The sequence below is a fragment of the Pelmatolapia mariae genome, linkage group LG20 (assembly GCF_036321145.2).
Source record: "Pelmatolapia mariae isolate MD_Pm_ZW linkage group LG20, Pm_UMD_F_2, whole genome shotgun sequence".
Taxonomy (NCBI): Eukaryota; Metazoa; Chordata; class Actinopteri; order Cichliformes; family Cichlidae; genus Pelmatolapia; species Pelmatolapia mariae.
In genome coordinates, this window is record NC_086244.1 from 5,779,815 (window position 1) to 5,799,542 (window position 19,728).

At 40.8% G+C, this 19,728-nt stretch overlaps 1 protein-coding gene across 1 annotated transcript in view; it reads left to right on the forward strand.

Moving 5' to 3' along the window:
* Positions 1 to 19,728, forward strand: part of cables2b (Cdk5 and Abl enzyme substrate 2b) — a 51,460-nt gene continuing 31,732 nt past the window's right edge. The window contains exon 1 of the mRNA XM_063465536.1: positions 1 to 722. Within this exon, the coding sequence (XP_063321606.1) occupies positions 115 to 722 (608 nt within the window). The 5' untranslated portion in view covers positions 1 to 114. The remainder of the gene's footprint in view (positions 723 to 19,728) is intronic.

The following is a 19,728-nucleotide window of genomic DNA, read 5'->3' on the forward strand; positions in this document are numbered from 1 at the left end:
ATGAGAGCGCAGGAGGGCGTAAAGCGGTCTGGCGCCGGGTAAAAGGGATTTGACAGTAGCAGGTCTCTAGCTGATCCTTCAGTTGACTTCCTCAGTGGGGCCGAGACAGAGACGATGGCGGCGGCTGCCTGCAGCCAGCACACCGCTGTCACTACCGCCACCGTTAGCGGCAAAAAACCGCATGCTAACAGAGAACATAGCCGGAGGAACCGTGAGAACTCTCGACGGAGACAAGCGGCTCTTTTGTTTCTCAGTAACATATCCCTGGACGGACGGCCAGTCCAGAGTAATTCCGCTGAAAATCAAGGAACCCGCCACCACAAACACAACGACTCGGAGGGAGCAGACTCCAGCTCTGCGGCGGGGGCTGCAGCCGGTTTGTGTCCGGATACCGGCAACAGTAGTAGCTACGGTACATTCTCTAATGTACCAGCTTCCGTAAGCAGCGGGACAGTCACTTATTCCGCAGCACCGAGAACGGGACTCACCACCGTGCCGCCGATTCTCGTCCTGCCGTCGGACACGGGCTTCAACGATGTGGGGAGCACCGAGGTGTTGCTGGAGTGTCGCAGAGGCTCGTTTCCTTCCTCCGGGAACAGTAACCTGCTCTCGGCGTCCCCGTCCAACACCAGCCTGCTGCCGTCGCCGGTGGGACCGCGGAAGTCGTCCACTTTGCTGTCGGTTCAAAGCTGTAACTCGGTGTCCTCAGAGCCGCGACAAAGGTGAGATATATACGGCGGCGTTTCTGTTCTCTAATCGGGTGAGCGGTGTCATCTGAGCCTGGCTTTCAGGCATGAATTTGCATGTTTGTCGTCGGTATTCCCCTTTAAACAACACCTGAAAGTTAACATTGGAGACCAGCTCGGCAGGTAGACTGTAGCCGGAGTAGTTTAGTTTGACTTTGACTCGAAACAGTCTTTCTTGTTTACAAACGGAGGCACCGACATTTCATGCTGAATGTGAGCTGGTGATCCCAGAGTTGATGTGTGAGTTCAGCTAGTTTTGCTCCGGTCCACTCACTCCTCAGACATTTAAGGACGTTTTAGAACGTGTCAGCGGTCACGATGCAACAAATTCACGGTTAGTGTTGCTGCCTGGAGGTAACAGTGAACTCAGAGCAAGAGCTTGTGTAGTACATGACTCATAGCAGCTGAATTTGGGACGCAAACTACTGAAAACCCAAATACCACCAGCATTTAATGACATCAGACTCACGCTTGCATTTTTTCATTTAGTGGCGTAATATCCTTTCCTAGAAGAAACAAGACATGTGGTAACAGTGTTGTTTATGTCTTTAACTAGGTTGCATTGCGTGGGAAACAGCTGGCATTTAAAAACGAGCTTTTGTTCTTATTTTGTTTCCTATTTTTGGTTTCTGTTTAATTTAGTTTCAGTTAGTTACCAGAGTAACAGAGTAAGGTTTTGTCTTTTTAACTATTCCAACATAGGTGTAACAAACTCTTGACTCACTCTCATGCAGACATCCCAGTTAGGGTACCCAAGAGCCAGCAACACAGATAATAAACAAAACAAATTGAAAGTTGATAACCTATAAAATAAAACCTATACCTAAAAAAGACTTATAAACAAAATGTGTTTTAAGAAGCGATTTAAAGAAGGTTACTGACTTCTTGACCCTTATCTCCCCGGGCAGTTAGTTAAAAGGCCAAAGGGTCCTGGTGAAAAAAGCGTGGTCACCTTTAGATTTAAGTCTGGACTTTGGAGCTGTAAGGGTGGCACTGCAGTGTAGCCTGGGCCTAGACCCAGATCTGTGGTTTAAATGGGAAGGGCAAAATCTTAAAATCAATTCTAAAAAGTGCAGGAAGCCAAGACTTGAGTGATGCGATGTTTGCTAAAACCAGGAAAAAGCTGCACTGCTGTGTTCTGAACTAATCAAAGTCGTGAGAGTAACCTGTTCAAGGTGCTATAATCAAGCCTCAAGGTCTTAGTGTGAAAGTACTGTTTTTATTCTCAAGATCGTCGTTTTGTTTTTGGTTTTTTATGTGTTGTTCACCAGGTTTTATGGGCAGGTTTATCTGGGTTTTTTTCTCCCTTGAGAAGGTTATGTTTTTGGTAGGGTTTGTGTGTATGTTTTTCAGTCTGTAAACATGGCTCAAAAAGTATTGATTGAATTCTGATAAAACTTTGTAGAGGTGCAGAGTGGGGCCATATCAGCAGTCCATTAATATTTGTCTTCAAAATCAGCTTGAACTGGCAGAAAATGGACAGGAAGCTTTATAACTTAGAAACTATCATTCTCACACTTGTGGTGTTTATACAGTACTTTCTGAATGTTGAAAATAAAGATTTACAACATCATGTCACATTTGACCTCTGACCTCAACTTCAAGGATAACATTTCTCTGAAGGTCAAAGTGATGATGATAATAATACTGTAACTATTTAAAGTGACAATAAGTTTTAAGACTGACAAGAACATGTTGGCACGGGATACGTTTTGAGTCTAGTTGAATAATTTTATTATGACATTGTTATGTACACTACAGTAACATGTATTTATATGGTTATCAACTAACAATTTGAATACTTTATAATAAGTATTATTTTTTGGAAAACAGGCCAAATAAAAATAGCCTAAATTTTTTACTGCACAATAAACTTCTTAAAGTACATTTTAAAAAGAACAACAAAAACAAAATAAATATATACAAATTACAAAACTATTTCCCTAAAATTAAATCGTGTACTAAGAGTGCGCTGCCTTGACGAAGGTTTGTCTTGAGTGCTTCTTGTTTATCCTTGCATTTTGGGTGTAGCGAATCAAATATGACCTAAAATTGAACCTTGTGGTACACCATAGGTGAACAAACTGTAGAAGATAAATTACTTGCATTGAGAAAGTTTATTTATGATAAAATTAAACCAAATAAGTGCACTTTCCTCATGCCGACCTATGTTTTAAGTTGATCTACTACTTGAAAAGAATAAAGAGGGTCTGTGGTTAGCTTCAAGAGGACCTGCATTGTGTAACGCGCTAAAGCGTAATTACCAAGAATTTTCTTCGTGTGTTGGCAAATTTTACTCTATTAGCAAAGCCTAAAGCTAAAGTAATGTCTTTTATACACTACCGGTCCAAAGTTTTAGAACACCCCAATTTTCTAGTTATTTGTTGCACTTCAAGTCATTCAAGTCCAATGAATACCTTGAAATGGTACAACGATAAGCTGTGAACTGGCAGAGGTTAAAAAAGGTAAGGTTACCCAAAACTGAAAAATAATGTACATTTCAGAATTATACACAAAGGCCTTTTTCAGGAACCACAAAATGGGTTAACACTTTAAAGCTGTACCAATGGAGGTGGATTGCGCTTTGAAAACAGGTGCTACTAATTCCTAATTTCTGGACTTACAACTCTCTCTGTCTGCATAAAAGCAGTGTTGGTACACACTGTGTTACCATACCCTCATGAGCATTAGTTGAACAGTGTTGTGAACTGCAGAAAGAAGTGTGTTGCTACAAAAATTGCGAGAAGAACACTTAAGAATGTAGGTCTTTCCTACAGTTTCCTTCACCATCAAAAGGTGCTCAGAAACTAGGGCAAACTCTGACAGGAAGAGGTCTGGGAGACCCAAAGCTAGGTAGCTCACAGGACAAAAGCTTCAAGCACAGCTTAATAGTGGTCGTAGTAAGCAAGTCTCAGTTTCAGCTGTGAAGAGAAGACTTTGAGCTGCAGGTTTGACAGGATGAGTTGCAGCAAGAAAGCCATTGCTAAGACGTCAGAATAAGACAAAGAGGCTTGCCTGGGTAATGAAACACCGTCACTGAACTACTGAAGACTGGAGGAAGGTATTATGGACTGATGAATGAAAATTTGAAATCTTTGGTTCATCACACAGGATCTTTGTACGCTGTCGAGTAGGCGAAAGGATGCTTCCACAGTGTGTGGCATCAACTTTTAAACATGGAGGAGGAAGTGTGATGGTGTGGGGCTGTTTTGCTGGATCCAGGGTCGGTGACTTGCACAGAGCGAGAGACACCCTGAACAAAAATGTGCCATGTGCCTCAGGTATGTGCCTGGTTGGTCAGGGGTTCATGCTACAGCAAGATAAATGGTAAATGGCCTGTATTTTGTATAGCGCTTTACTTAGTCCCTAAGGACCCCAAAGCGCTTTACACTACATTCAGTCACCCATTACACACTAGTAATGGCAAGCTACATTGTAGCCACAGCTGGGGCGCACTGATAGAGGCGAGGCTGCCGGACACCGGCGCCTCTGACCACCACCAGTAGGCAAACATGGGGTTAGTATCTTGCCCAAGGATATTTGGCATGTAGACTGGAGCCTGGGATCGAACCACCGACCTTCCAGTGAGTAGGTGACCCACTCTACCACCTGAGCTGTAGTGAGCTGTAGAGTGAGCTGTAGCTCTACCACCTACAGCTCAGGTGGTAGAGCGGTAATGACCCAAAACATAACCAGGCTATACCAGAACTACCTCAGGAAGAAGGAGCAAGCTGTTATATCTGCCAAAGGTGACTACTTTGATGAGTCAAAGGTTTAGAATACATTTTGGTCTATAAATTGATTCCATGAGTTATTTTTTAACTGCTTATTTGTATTATGCTTTTTTTCAGAGTGCAATGAGACATTAAACTGCATAATTTTCATAAAAAACTGGAAAAATTGGGGTGTTCCAAAATTTTTGACTGGTAATGTACTCTTTGTTTTATTAGTTGGTTTTTATTTCTTTTTAGAGTTTTAGTTTTAAATGTGTATTTTTTATTTTTCACTTGGCTTTTATTTTTCACCCCTGGCTCGTTTTAGTTGACTCGGATAACTGTGGTAGGGTAGCCAGCTGTAGAAGCCAGCGGCTTTGTAGGCAGGATATGAACCCAGAAACGGTTAAAACCACCAACAGACACGCCGAAGACGAGCTGCCTTCTGTACCACAGTAACCCCCAGTCGGTTTCAGTGAGGTGTTTACTGCTCTACTTGTGTTTCTCTTCCTGAAAGAGGGGGAAATTCAGACATGTCTACAAAAACAGATGAAAATGAAGCTGGATAAAAAGAAAGATGCAGCAGCAATGGAAGTGAGGGATGAATTTCTTAACAAAAAGCCTGTCTGTGTTTTTTATTTAGTTATTTAATTTTTTCTTGAGTGACAGGGAGTTTGTGCGTTTATGATGCATTCTCACCTGGCAGCAGTTCATACACGCTGATCCTGTGTGAGTGCTGATGGATGGATCAGCATCGTCATCATGTTGGCAGCGCTTCAAACCCAGAGAATGTCAGCCATGCAGCGATAAACACCGCTTAACCTATTTACACCTAACAACAGGCTGGGAAATTACCAGCAGATAACAGCTCATCAGTCAGACTGCTGCACCAGCCATCAGCTGCAGCTCCTGTTGTGTGAGGATTTGATTAATTTACTGTGATGATGCACTTACAGTGTTTTATTATTTTTCCCAGCAAGTGGGCTGTCAATAATATTAATGAGTAAAATTTACACACCTAATATTGGTCTATGACGCCAAGAGTCTGCGATGTGAGGATAAACTCCATTTGATTTGATTTGACCACATTATTTTCATTTTTGGTGGACTGGTTCTGATTATTAAAAAAATCAATCAGATTTCATTATTACTTTATTATTTATTTTAGTCTATTATTCATTGTCAGAAAGGAATGATCAGTCATGCCTGTTTATAACTTTATATCAGCAGATATAACATCATGCATAAAATTCCCATTTTGTCATATGTGCCATATGCCATAAATATTGTATTAAGAAACAAGTGGTGTTTTCATAGTTAGTGCCACATTTCCAATTTTTATTTTATGTCTCATATTTTCAAGCACTCTTTGAGGCCTTTCAACCTTTCGTCTGCAACCTTTAGCTCTATTCGTAGAACAGTGCCCCCTAACAGTGCAACAAAGCACTTAGCTTGTTACTGTAACCATGTCTTTAAATTAGTGCAGTAATCATTTATTAATGCTGAAACACTTTCTACACTCGGGCTGTAGCGCTGCTCACTCGCTCGCTGCAGCAGGAACCCAGTTCCCCATGTAAGTCATTAAACTTTGATCCGATTCCCACCAATAATCCACTCGCTGGTTTAGGAGGGAAACTGTTCTGCAGATTTGGGGCTCAAAGAGCTGCTGAACACAACAAATGTTGAGTTTCCTGTGTTGACTGGTTGCTGGGCCTGGTTTTAAACACAGGCTCCTTCTCACCTAGACTCTTCCTGGTGTGATGAAGTTGGCCATCGTCAGACATGACCATCAGTCACGCTCTGTTTAGCCTTGAGGTTCAGTGTGTGTGAAGTGCTGCCAGCCAGCTAACCAGCTAGCCAACCACTTCATTTGCCTGCTGAGTGAACAAACAGTTTAGCTGTGAAACTGACACTCTGTTACAAAGTGAGTAAGGACACTTAGCTGTTAGGTAACACGCTTTCACTGCTGCTGTTTTGATACACCTTTACTCTGTTCAAGGAGCTATTTGATATTTGATATCTGGAGGAACTTAAGCATCTTTCTTTCTTTCTGACAGTGAGTTTCCAGTCATGTGTGCATGATATTGAAGACTAGTTTTAACAGGCTTTCATGCATGGTTGGTGGGGCTGTGTATCACTGCTTGCACATGGTTTGATCCATATCTTTCACACATGATGCATATGCACAGGCCATATTTCAAAACAAGTGATTTTTGGACATACCTGAAAGAGCTTACCTAGGAGGTGTCCAGGAAGCATCTTTGTCAGATTCTGAAAGCACCTTCCTTCAATGTGGAGAATCGGCACCTGTTTTGTGTTAACCAGTAAAACAACAGCTTCACCTTCCCACTCAGCTCTCTCTTCACCAAAACACAATGGTAATACATCCACATCTCTGCAGACGCTGCTGCAGTCACTCTTTCCTGTCCTCTGCTTGTGAACGGCGGCCCGGAGATTCTTCGTAAACACACTTTTCTGCTTAAGAGCCATGACCTTAGACTTGGAGGTGCTTATTGTAATGTTTGCAGATAGGCTGGTTACAGCAAACTGGAGTTATCTGGCAGTGCACTCACTAGCACTTTTGCTTTTCTCAAACTGTCTGCTCCCGCAGCTAATTTCATGCGACTGCCTGTCACTGTCGCTTTGTCCTCCGTTTTGCCGGTGTCTCCATTGCAAGTAAGTGGCAAGGTTTGTTATACTCCCACTGTACTTGGTAGTATGCAGTTTATCGCACTGCAGTTGTTATATCAACAGCCGTTTGCCTGTTTTTGGTCAGGAAATGGTGCATAACAAACACAAACAGAAGTAACAAGCTCTGGTTTATGATGTCTATATCTGGAGTGGTTGCTTTGTGATGTGTAATACATGCAATACACCTATTTTTATGTGGAAACTAAGGGTTTCTGGGAGGAAATAAAATACACAGAAAAAAATTAACATTGGGTCAGCAGTGGGCAATATCTTGAGATTATATGACAGTCTTTTAGGTAGGGCTGCACGATTAATCGTTAGAAAATCGCGATCTCGATTCATACTTATGTGCGATCTCATTTCCAAATGACAACGATTTAAAAAAAAAAAAGAAAGAAAGAAAGACGACGACGATTGTATCGCATTTTGATCCGGGACGTAATCTGCATGAAAACAAGCGCTCACTCTTCCTGCTCAACAAATGACAAGGGCGGAGCCTTATACCACGTGATACAGAAGCTGTGCCGTGATGCTCAAATTGGCAGGAAAAAAACAACGGAGAGCACGTCAGGGGTGACGAGAAAGTGACAGGAGAAAATCTGTCCCGGTCAACCACCCAAACATCAATAACGGGAACCTTATACAGCGCTTCCCTATACACGTCGAACTCCCGCAGGCACAAAGAAATTACTTACTTATCACCTGACCAAAGATATGGCTCCCATCAACACTGTGCAAAACAAGGGATTTAGGAAAATGATCAACACCCTAGACCAGGGGTCGGCAACCTGCGGCTCCGGAGCCGCATGCGGATCTTTAGTCCTTCTACGGCTCCGCGTGGTTTGGGGAAATAAATAATTTTTTGTAAGTAATTAGCTAAAGTCTACTTTATTTATGTTAGTTCTTTTTTAACTCGTAGTTCTAAATTGGAAGATTATTGTGATATTGAAATATAAATATAAAATTATATTGTATTAGTTTTTGATCGATCAAAATAAACGTCACACTTGCGGAAGCCGATATACCCGCCGAAACGCCGTGCGAGACTTTCAACCCCAGGAAGGCCAATTATGGATCTTCGGATCCACATTATGTCAGCAGCTGTTCTCCAAAAACAAACACGTTCACGCCTCACAGACGACAGCTTACAGTCCTGCGTAAAGATGAAAGTGACCCCGATCGTACAGCAGACGCTGTGCGCAGAGGTTCAGGAGCGGAAGTCCCATTGTAAACATATCACGGCAGACCCGACTATGGTTCCATGAACACGCTTTTCAGCATCTTTTTATTGACCACTTTTCACACACGGTTGCTTTACGCATACAGCCGGTGTTAAAGCTCGCAGCCCGACACACACCAACACAACAGCATAGGTGGCACAGATGTTAAGGCGGCGAGGCGTGATTGCGGGTACCGCTAAGGTGCGTCCGCCTCCCCTGCAGCGGCGCTGCAGTCCACGCCCCGCCACACACATTAACCAGGTAAAATACATACTTAGGCGGAATTTTGCAAAGTTCAAAATGTGTTAATTACATAAATAAAATGTAATTTTCTCTGTAGCACTTCATGCATTTAGGCAACACACCTTAGTTGTTCACACAAAGCATAAAGGTAAAAAAAAAACAAACAATATATACAGTGTTATGTTCATTTTAGATGTCAAAAAGTATTTGCGGCTCCCAGAGTTTGCTTTTGCGTGGAAATCGCGTCCAAATGGCTCTTTGGGTGTTAAAGGTTGCTGACCCCTGCCCTAGACAAACGCTACACAGTGCCGTCCCGCAACTATTTTTCTGTTGTTGCACTACCTGCTCTGTACACGCAGTGTCGAGCAACGGTGGAGACGGAATTTCAAGCAGTACAACATTTTGCGGCAACAACAAAATGTGAGGCATTTATTGTTTTTATGTTTATTTATTGTTTTTATGTTCAGTTTCAACTGTTACGAAGTTGATGTGCAGTTAATAAGTGCAATAAATATTTATATTGGAAAAGAAAATCGTGAGAGAATCGTGATCTCAATTCTAAGAAAAAAAATCGTGATTCTCATTTTATGCAAAATCGTGCAGCCCTACTTTTAGGGCAGAATTACACTTCATTGTCTGTATCTCAAATCTCTCCACAAATTTAGTTAAAACGAAGTAACAAATGGTTAATAATTGCCACTCACACAGCTCCAATTTTACTTACTCATTTCACCACAAGGTTTTCGGCACAGTTACTCAATTGCGGTGCAAGAAATGGACAGAATTGGAGAGGAGCTTTGTGTAAGCCTTTTTAATGCTTGTGGTCTGCTTGTTTCTGGTTCAGCAGGTGTCCCTGTTCTGGTATGGATGTTTGTATATTCTTCTAGTTTCTGGGTACAAACCATGTTTTTTCAGCCTAAAGGACCCGTCTTGCATTGTTTTCACTCTGATTCGATTGTGAAATTTCTGATCAGAAAAGAGCACCATGCTGGTTTCTGTTTACGAAATAAATGGCAAAATGAGGATGTGTACTGCATCCAGTGTGTGAACATATCGTGGTTTTGATCCATGTAATTATGGATCAGATCAGTCAACCCTACTTGATGCTCTCCTTGTGGATCTTCTCTGTTCTAGTAGCTGTAATTTTGCAGTATTATGAAAATGCTTGTTGCTCTTTTATGAGCGTATGACAGATGGATGAATAAATGCATGTATGTGATATTTTGAAATTGGATGCATCAATCAGTTTTTGAATAATGCATTTACTGCACAACAGAGCACGAAAACAGTTCAGCTGATATCCAGCTTCTTAGTTTTGATTATATTACATAATGATTTTATGTTTGAGCTTGAAAATGAAACAAGATAATTCAGTTCAGAAGGCATAAAGGATTTTTTTTTTTTTTTTTTTACAGTTTTATTGCTTCTTTTTTTGGAATTTAGGACAGTGTGATGTTTCAACTAAACTAAACCAAAACAACAGTTATCAGGACACAGCCTGAAAGGGCGTAAAGCACGTAATGATATAATCTAATTCATGCTTAAATTTAACTGAGCTCTAATCTAAACCTTAGGTTTTACATTTCTTTATATCGCTCTCCAGCTGTCCTGGAAGAATTCCTCTGTCTGAAGGAGAAAAAAGGAGCAGAGACTTACAGAGCACTGACTGAGCAAAGTCACCAAAGGGTTTTTGTAGGTAATTTAAAGTGAGCGTGTCAGCCTACCTAGAATTTTGTGCTGCTGAGGAGCATTAAAAACGAGGTGATGGTGCTTTTTCGTAGGGTGCTGGAGTATCCTGTCTGTGCGAGTTTGGCTGGGTGTCAGTTATGTTGTGTGGGTGCATGTGTTTGCGTATCTAAAGGCCTGTCACAGTAATTATATTATCAGCACACTCCGTGATATTTGGACATGACCTCAACCATTTTTCCTGATCTTAATGTTGCCTAATGTCAAAAAATGTAGGTTATTATTAAATCAGTGGCATGAAATGGACCTAATATTACAACAATATTGTTTATAATAATTATGTTGGGGGAAAGAGATCATCCAGCATAAGGACTTATTGTGACAGGCCTAATTACCTACACATACACACATTGTTAGAGGTTCTTTGGCAGTAAAAACTAAGTAGGTGTCATCGCTGAATGACTACAACTGAAGCATTTACTTTTAATATCAACCTGGATTTGGTTTCTAATCCTTTACTTTGATAGCAGATCTACATAATAACAAGTGCTTTTATGTTTCACCTTTTAACTATTGGCTCATTTTGCAGGGAGAGGTGCCTTGTCACTTAGGGACTGGTTATGATTTTTTTTCTGCATTTTTCCACAAGATTCAAAAGTACTCCACCAATTCAGCGTCGTACTTCTACAGCAGACTCAAAATGAAAAAAACAAACAAACCAATCTTTTAGGTTGATGTTGCACTGATGAGGAGTTGCTACCAAATCCTTAAACTCAGCTGTCAGTTTGTCTCAGAATCAGCCTTCGTGTCCTACTTTTCACCCCTCAGCTGTAAAAGTCTGATGATATTGTCACCACCCCGCCCTGATCTCAAGGTCGAGGTCACAAGGTCTTGTCTTTTTCAGTCTTCTTGTACCTGCTGATCAGGCTTTGCTTTGCAGACAGCCACTAATTAAGTTGAGTCAAGCCGTGTTCACAGTAATCAGCCTGTGTGTGAACTTTGCAGGATTAATCACACCTGTGAGCAGTCTCATCAGTGCACGCTGCTTTTCTAGGTTACTTAACAGGATCTTGGCTGCCCTCAATTCATAGATATGAAAATTTAATAGTGATACTTCTAGGAACTCTGCAAAAAAAAAATCAACCCAAAGGAAATATGTTGATGTCTGTGTGCCTTATCGCCTCAGCTAAATATACAGGGGAATACCCTGCATATCTATACATGCTGTGGCTGTATGTGGGCAAATGTCAATGCTTATATCTGATTGTGACTACTGCCGCTGACTCTGTTTTTAAGTACAGCCACCGCTGACATCATACTTGGTTAGTAAGTCCCATTTTGAACCTTCAAGCTGAGTTGTTTCCATCCAGCTGTTCGACAGTAGAGCAAGGGCCAGATTTGACTGAAAAGTCCATAAATGCTGCATGTTTGTGGCTTACTGAATTGTCAGTCACATGCTGAGACACACTCGGCTTCATTCTCCTCCTTTCTGACTTGAATTCAATTAAAGTTTTGAAGGACTGTTGTGGTGAAGAGAGAGCTGAGCCGGAAAGCAAAGCTCAGGTGTGAGTTGACCTACATTTTAACCCTCACCTATGGTCATGAACTCTGGGTCATGACTGACAGAACAAGGCTGTGGATGCAAGCAGCTGACATGAGTTTCCTCTGTAACATGGCCTTCGAGAGAAGAACTAAAACATCCGGAGCGAACTCGGTGGAGGAGATGAAGTTGTTTGGGCATCTGATCAGGATGCCTCCTTGATGCCTCCCTTTAGAGGTTTTTGAGGCATGCTTAGCAATAATAACAACCTCAGGCAGACCTAAAATTTGCTGGAGACATTATTTATCTGCTCTTCCCTTGGAATTCCCACAGGAGGAACTGGAAAATGTAGGGAATGGAACATCTGATTGTAAATGTATGCATTTAGTGCACAGTGTAGGTCTAACATCAAGAAAAAACATGTTTGTGCCAAACGCAGTATTTTTTAGCCTTAGCAGAAAACACCTGAAGACTTTTAGTTTTCTTTCTTTCTTTTTTCTTTTTTCTTCCAAGACTGACACAGCAGATCAGTTTTTGTGCCAGGGGAAACACTAAATCTCTCCTGACCTACCTATTAGGCAGCCACTCAGTCAGGCCTCTTTGGCTGAACTTCCCCTGGAGGTTCAGGTGTTCCCTGAATGACTTCATGGAGTCACTGACATCTAATTCAGACTGACTAAAGAGGGTGGTTCCTTGTTTAAATGGAGATTTTCCACTTGTGACATCAGGCTGAAAAGACTCGCTGAGCTCATTTGCATGGATATGTTTTAGGATCATTGCATCAGTGTTCATTAAACAGTCTTTTATTGCCAGGAGTTTGTAAGCAGTTAGTGGCTGAGAAAACTGGAATACAGAAGAGGAAGAGCCACTGAAGGTCAACACTAATCTTCTCAGTGGAACCGCATGAAAGAGTGAAGTGGTGTTCACACAAGCGCTGTTTTACAGAGGAAGCTGTGATCTGGGTGTAATTATCAGGACATTCGTGTTAATTTAATCGCATCCTTTTAAACCAGATCATTACCTTTTACTGGCTGTGAGACACCAATATAGATCCAGCATCACTTTAATGATGTAAAATACCAGGAACAGCAGTCCTTGAATGATTAATGTGCATTTTATGACCTCAGAATTGAAAGGAGGCACTTAAATCTCTGAACATCCCAACAGTCGCCAAATAAGTGCGGCTTTAAAATGGACCAATCAAACGTTTCTCTTCTGATACTGGTACAGATTCCTTTGCTTTAGTTTGCTCCCGATACCGAGTACGAGTTTGATACCAGTGTTGGTGTTCTTGCTTTTATGTGGAAGACATCAAGGTTGAACTTTGCAAAATAAACATGTTAACAATACATCTAACTATATAAAGTTACTATACTTGTATTTATTAGTAACATAATACATAACAGGGCAAAGATAAATAAAAAAATATGTATGTTAGTCATTGGCCTAATTATTTATTCTACTTTTCATTTGTTCTCATGAGAACGTTTTTGAGTTGCCATTTATGGGCAAGGAAGTGGGTTGGACGAGGCACAGACAAAGAGGAGATAACGTTAATGTTACCCTGACTACAATAAAAGCTGCCTAGCATGTGTTAGGCCGCACATTATGAAAATGAGAAAGCGAGGGTGAGGCATTTAGTCATGTCAGCTCACTTGTCCAAACTTTGCGGTTAAATGAAAACCTACTCTAAACAAACAAACAGCAGATAAGACATACCTCCAAACTGTTGAGTCTTTGCTATTAGCTTCCTGCAGGCTGCTGCTGCTGTGGTGTAGTAAAGACAGAAAAATATAACATTTAATTGAATACATCGGCCCATTACCGTTATCCAAACAGGCTTTTTGGGTCACGATTGGACTGATATCCAAATATATTGGACAGTTACACCCTTATTTAATTCTTTATAGCTTTTAAATGGCCATAAAAGGCACAGTCACAGCAGTCGTTTCAACATTAGGAAAAAGCTATGATGGGGGTCGAATGGAAGATAACTGTATCATTTTTCGAAGTCCATTTTCTTTAGGAGTTGATTGTTTTGAGTTTCTTTTTCTTCACTTTATCTTCCTGTTTTTGTTTTTGTTTTGTTTTTTCTCGTCATACTATATTTTTTGTGGTTGTTTGTATGTTGCCAGACATACATGGTGTCATGTTGCAATTCCATGTTCCTGTTTCGTGATGCCTGTATGTGGCTCTTAACACGTAGTTATTGCATGTTAGTGTGGTGAAAGCAGCAAGGTTTAAAGACTGTTCATGTAATAAATTAGCTGGAAATGATTCAGACTAATAGAGTTTGTTTACTGTTATTTTTTTAGTCAAGTCAGTTGGCTTTGTCATTCCAAACATGTGCACTGGTACACTACACAGTGAAGCGAGACAACGTTTCTCCAAGACCGTGGTGCTACATATGACATATAGCAGACAATCTACACAGGACTACATAAAGTGCAATGTGAAAAAATTGCAAAAACCAAAACAAAGACAGTGCAACAGCAGACAGAACAGAACGATGCAGGCACAACAGTGCAATAGAAATGTGCAAAAGACTGAGCATTTTTATTCACCTCCTTCAAGGAAAACTGAGATATGAACTAAGTGTGGTTTCAGAGAAATGTCAGAATCCGTTGAAAATCTCCTTATCAACAAAACTGAACACTTTTCATCCTAAAATAACTTTAAACTACCCAAAAATAACTGTTGCTGCTTCTGCCTCTACTACAGTACCTGTCTGCTTACTGTGAAGGAGATATGTTTTGTACCGTAAAAGCAAAATCAGTGTGGAATATCAGTCAGCACTCAGGCAACTGATATATTTTGGATATGTTGGATATTTTCCCTGCCTCTCGCTCTCTGTCTGCACATACCAAAAGTGTTGCAGAATTTGTTGCCTGAAGGAGTAAACTTATCAGATTCAACTGGAAAGCTGATTAGTACAGACTCTGACACACACACACACACACACACACACACACACACACACACACACACACACACACACACACACACACACACACACTGAACTGTGAGAATAAACAAAGGGACCTGGAATCTGACTGACAACATCTGTGTGTCTTACAGTGTTTGTGTTTGTCTAAACATGCACACCTGTCCAATGAAACCAAATGAAACCCCACTCCCATCCACACCCTTAGCACACGCAACGCACAAACACACTTTCTCGCTTCGGTCTACACTATTCTCCAGCACTGGAAATGACAGTAACTTTTAACCCTGTGGTAAATTGACTATGTGCACGAGAAAATGCTAACTTCCTGGTTTGAGACCGGATGTGGGGTTGTACATTTCCGGTAGCTTTACTTTGCGGTCAATTGCTACTGCGAAGATATGCTCCAAAATCATGTCCAAAACTCGAAAACGGAAAGATCGCGTTAAGTTACAAAGAGCAGAAGGTGGGAACACTCACCACTGTTGTGTCATAAAAAATCTAATGATCAATTTTGACGTTTAAAGAGTTTAGATCGATCAGTTGTTTACATCACTCAACACAAGCAGAACTGCATTACAGAATCAGAAGACACATCGTCCACATTCAGAAGCACATCTCTGTATAGTGACTGGTCTTATGATTTAAACAGGCAAATGTTCAGCATTCAAACTACAGGTGAAGAATAGTCAAACCAGACGTTTCCCCTTTATGTCGATATCAGCTAGTCAAGTACACACCTACACAGCATGTTAACAAACCGTGAAAAAAAGCCACACAAAAAATGAATGATTGCTGGTAAGGGTTTCTATACATTAGTATTTACGAAGGGTATGTTGTGACTTACCTTCAGAATTACAGTGGTCCCTCGCTATAACGCAGTTCACCTTTCACCTCGCTGTTTTGCAGATTTTTTTTAGTGCAAGTTTGCATGCTTTTTTTTTTTTTTTTTTTTAACATCACATTGTGTCCTGCGTCCTGATCGCTGCAGACGATCTCCTCCGTGACGTCTCTCCTGTACAGTACACAATCGCTGCATCTATCGCTAGCAGTGTGACTCTGAAGTGCAGTACTGTATGTCCACGATGTCCATGCCTCAAATAATAAAACTGGCTACTTGATTTCACCTATCGCTGGTTATTTTTAGAACATAGCACCCGCGATAAACGAGGGACCGCTGTTTACAGATACTGAGAAATATAACATTTGAATCCCTTTTCTCTTTTGAGAAAAAGAGAGGCGCTGGGGAAAAAATATCGACAAGTCGATGAACATCATTTACAGATATATTGGGTAAATGCCCAAGACATCTATAGAAATGTAAATCGCCGCTTGATTTATTCATTTGCTTAACTTGTTTTGGACCGTAAACAGGGCGCGAATAGGACACCGGAAACAAAGCTCCCCACAGGAGTTTCCGCACCGGAAGTAGCATATGCTAACGTGCACATAGTCAATTATATCTTCTGCCAATTAGGAGATGAGTTTTTCCTTTCACATCAGCCTAACTATTCAGATGGTTCTGATACAAACTCTGAAGTCACAGATCAGAAATTTTAGAAATACTTCCGAGGAAAAACGATCCAGAGCGACATTCCCATGAACAGTGTGCCTCATTTCCACGGTCATTCTGCTTATTGCCTTCACTCACTGGCACTTTCACCAACTCTGCATACATTTCCCTTCATGTATCATAACAGATCATTTAGTAGGATGCTGATTGGCAGGACGCTTAGTTTAAAAAGGATTATTGGATGGTAGGAACTAGGCGAGGTGAGGCATAGTACTGACTAGTAAGCTTTATAGAGGAAGCATTTTGAATTAGCTCTTTGTGTGGGTGACTTCTCTTGTAGAAGAATGAGGAAGACGTCCTACATGTCTCTTATTTACCACACTCACCTATCAGTAGCTGCATAAATTACTTACTTTGACATTGAAATATACTCCCTTGGCATCTGGGTTCTTATTTTTTTACACTCTCTGCACCATAAAAATATAACCATGTACTCTTATTTGTATCAGCCTACCATGACTCACTCATGCTACTTCAGAGTATTTTAAATCTTTTCTTAACAAAGTGATATGTTACACATGACTTGTTACTTTGTTTGCAGAAAATGTAAAAGTGAAATCTCACACATGCCCACATGTGGGGACAAATTCTTCTGCTAATAATAATGTGTCATTCATGCTTAGATTAGAGGAGAGATGCTCATCAGTGCACTCCTCCCACAAACCCACCGAGTCTTATCAGTCACATCCAGTTTTCTAGAGAACAAAGTTCTGCAACAGTTTAGGCTCCTCAGTAGGCTGATAAAGGGTCATTTCCTCTCACATGCTTCTGCTTTACTGTTTACTTTGTGCTGTTAAAGCCTTGTTAGTAATGTCAGAGTATCTAAAACAAAAACCCTCAAAACAACCACAGCTTAGTTTTATGTCTCTGAAAGTAGACCTCTTATACTTATTTTTCTATTTTCTCATTCATTTATTTTTGTTTCTGTGATTGTTCTGAATGTTTGTACTAAACATAGCCAAATAGTTAGGCCAGTGTATATGTAAGAAACCTGTCAGCCAACATGTCTGGCTTCAGACTGCCCAAAATCTTAGTTTATTTTGTTTTGTAGCTGCCTGTGTTAGGATTGGGTGATTTGCTTCATAGTTTAATACTAACGATAATAATAACAACAACAGCGACGACAAGGACGATGACAAAGACGACAATAACAACAACAATAATAATAAATGTTTTTGTTGTGCTCTTCACGGGTCACCTCTCCCTCACAGCAGAGTTTTTCACAGGGAAAAATGCGCGCTGGAACAAGGTTACAGAGACGAGATAAATGAGCATTTCCGCAGATACAATCGTGCTTGGATTTAAAAATCAATCCAGCAGTCAGAAAAACCCTCCTCCTGTTTTCTCTCGTTTGGTGATGATTATTATGGCTCCTTATAGCTGCTACACAAACACACATGCATGAACTTACATATATAAACTTGCCTGTGCGTGCCCAGAGACATCTGTGCTGCATGTGTCAGTCATATTTGGATGAAACAATGACTTTGCAGATTCTGTTTATTATGAATATCAGCCCAATGACAATGTAATGTAATGCGTCATGAGGATATTGGTTAAAAATCACAGCGAGTTATTGCCATAACCTTTTACCATTGTTGATCCCTGACATGAGCATCACAACCCTGGTCTGGTCTGGACACAGACATACTGCACAGGGAGAATCAGTAACCACAGATTTGTTAAACACTTTAACAAAAACACCTTTGATTTTGAAAGATTTGTAAGAAACGAGAGGACAGGAAACATTTTTCTAGGAATCCAAAAGATAACCAAGAAATGTTACGTTTTGGGTTTTTTGAGAAAAAAGAGGAGTGAGAGAAGAATGATAAGAAATAAAGTTTTTGTTTTTTGGACCCGGGGGATCAGGCTGAAGGCGAAGCAGAAGGCGTTTGTTAATCCGGTGACGTAAGATGCACAGCAGGCCTGCTGGGTAGTCTTGTGTGTGTGTGTTGCTCAGTCAGACGTCCATGCAGTGTAATCCGTGTGGTGTCCGCTGTCTGTCAGTCAGTGTCAGAAGTGTGGACACTGTCCTTATACACTGCTGTGTGTGTCTGTTTGTGTGTAGGATGGAGATTTAAGAACAACATTTAATCTATGGTTTGTGGTTTGTTTGGTTTTTTTAGTGCTAAAATGTGAATGTTTGCTCAGGATTTAGCATTTAAGTAATGCTGTGTGTGTGTGTGTGTGTGTGTGTGTGTGTGTGTGAGACAGACAGAGAGAGGGAGGGACACTTTAAAGCATTCACACACGCTCATGCAGACAAGTAAAGACAAAGTGATGGTATGAGAGCAGAGTGTTTAGAATTTCACTTGCCATTTACTTCCTTTTTTTTTTCTTTTTTTTTTTTTTACATGACTGTTCTTATTTTAGTCCATAGTCCCCGCCTTATTCAAACCAGTTACACTGATGTGCAGCAAAGCGTATCTTTGAACGTCACCAGTGAACCTATAAAGGTAATGATGCAAATAATCATTATTAATGACTGAGACAGGTATTATTATTATTATTATTATTATTGTTATTATTATTATTATTAATGACTGTTGCCTCATAGCACATAGGTCCTAAGTTCACTTCCACCATCATTCCAGGGTCTTTCTGTGTGGACTTCACATGTTCTTCCCGTGTTTGCGTGGGTTGTCTCTGGGTACTCCAACTTCCTCCCACAGGGTCAGGCTGATTAATGATTCCAAATTGCCCATAGGTGTGAATGTTAGTGCGAGTGGTTGCGAATGTTAGTCCTGCGGCAGACTTTCGACCTGTCTGGGGTGTGCCCTGCCTCTTGCCCTATGACAGCTGGGATAGGCTCCAGCCCCCCACCTCCACCCGCGACCCTCAATTGGATAAGCAGAAGAGAATGGATGGAATTAGAGTGACAGATGCAGGTTTCCTAAACCTAACTATGTTAACTGACCTAACTCTAAGTGAGGTCAATCATGACATCCTTCTCTGGTTTGTGTATTTTTTAATTGTGTTGATTTAGTAGTAGACGTGCAGACATACAAACAGATGGTTCAGAGTAATGAGCTGCTTGTGGTTTGGTTCTTTCTGGCTGATATGAGATGACTTTAACAAGGTCAGTATTGGTGCGTCCATATTTAAAATAAGACTTAAAAAATAAGTTTTTCCCAACATGAAACTATGAACAAAAATCATCTGTGCAGAGTAAGACATACGGGAGAAATGGACTATAATAGGCCTTACAGGTTTCTTATAATAGTTGATGTAGGTACCTATTATCTGTGTTGCCTTTTTAACAACTTGTTTTTCTCATGAGAGGAATTTTGACTTTGTCCAAAACCAAATGTTCGAATGTTGGCTGCACCTAATTAGATTTGTAATTTTAATTATGATTTTAGCTCCTAACAT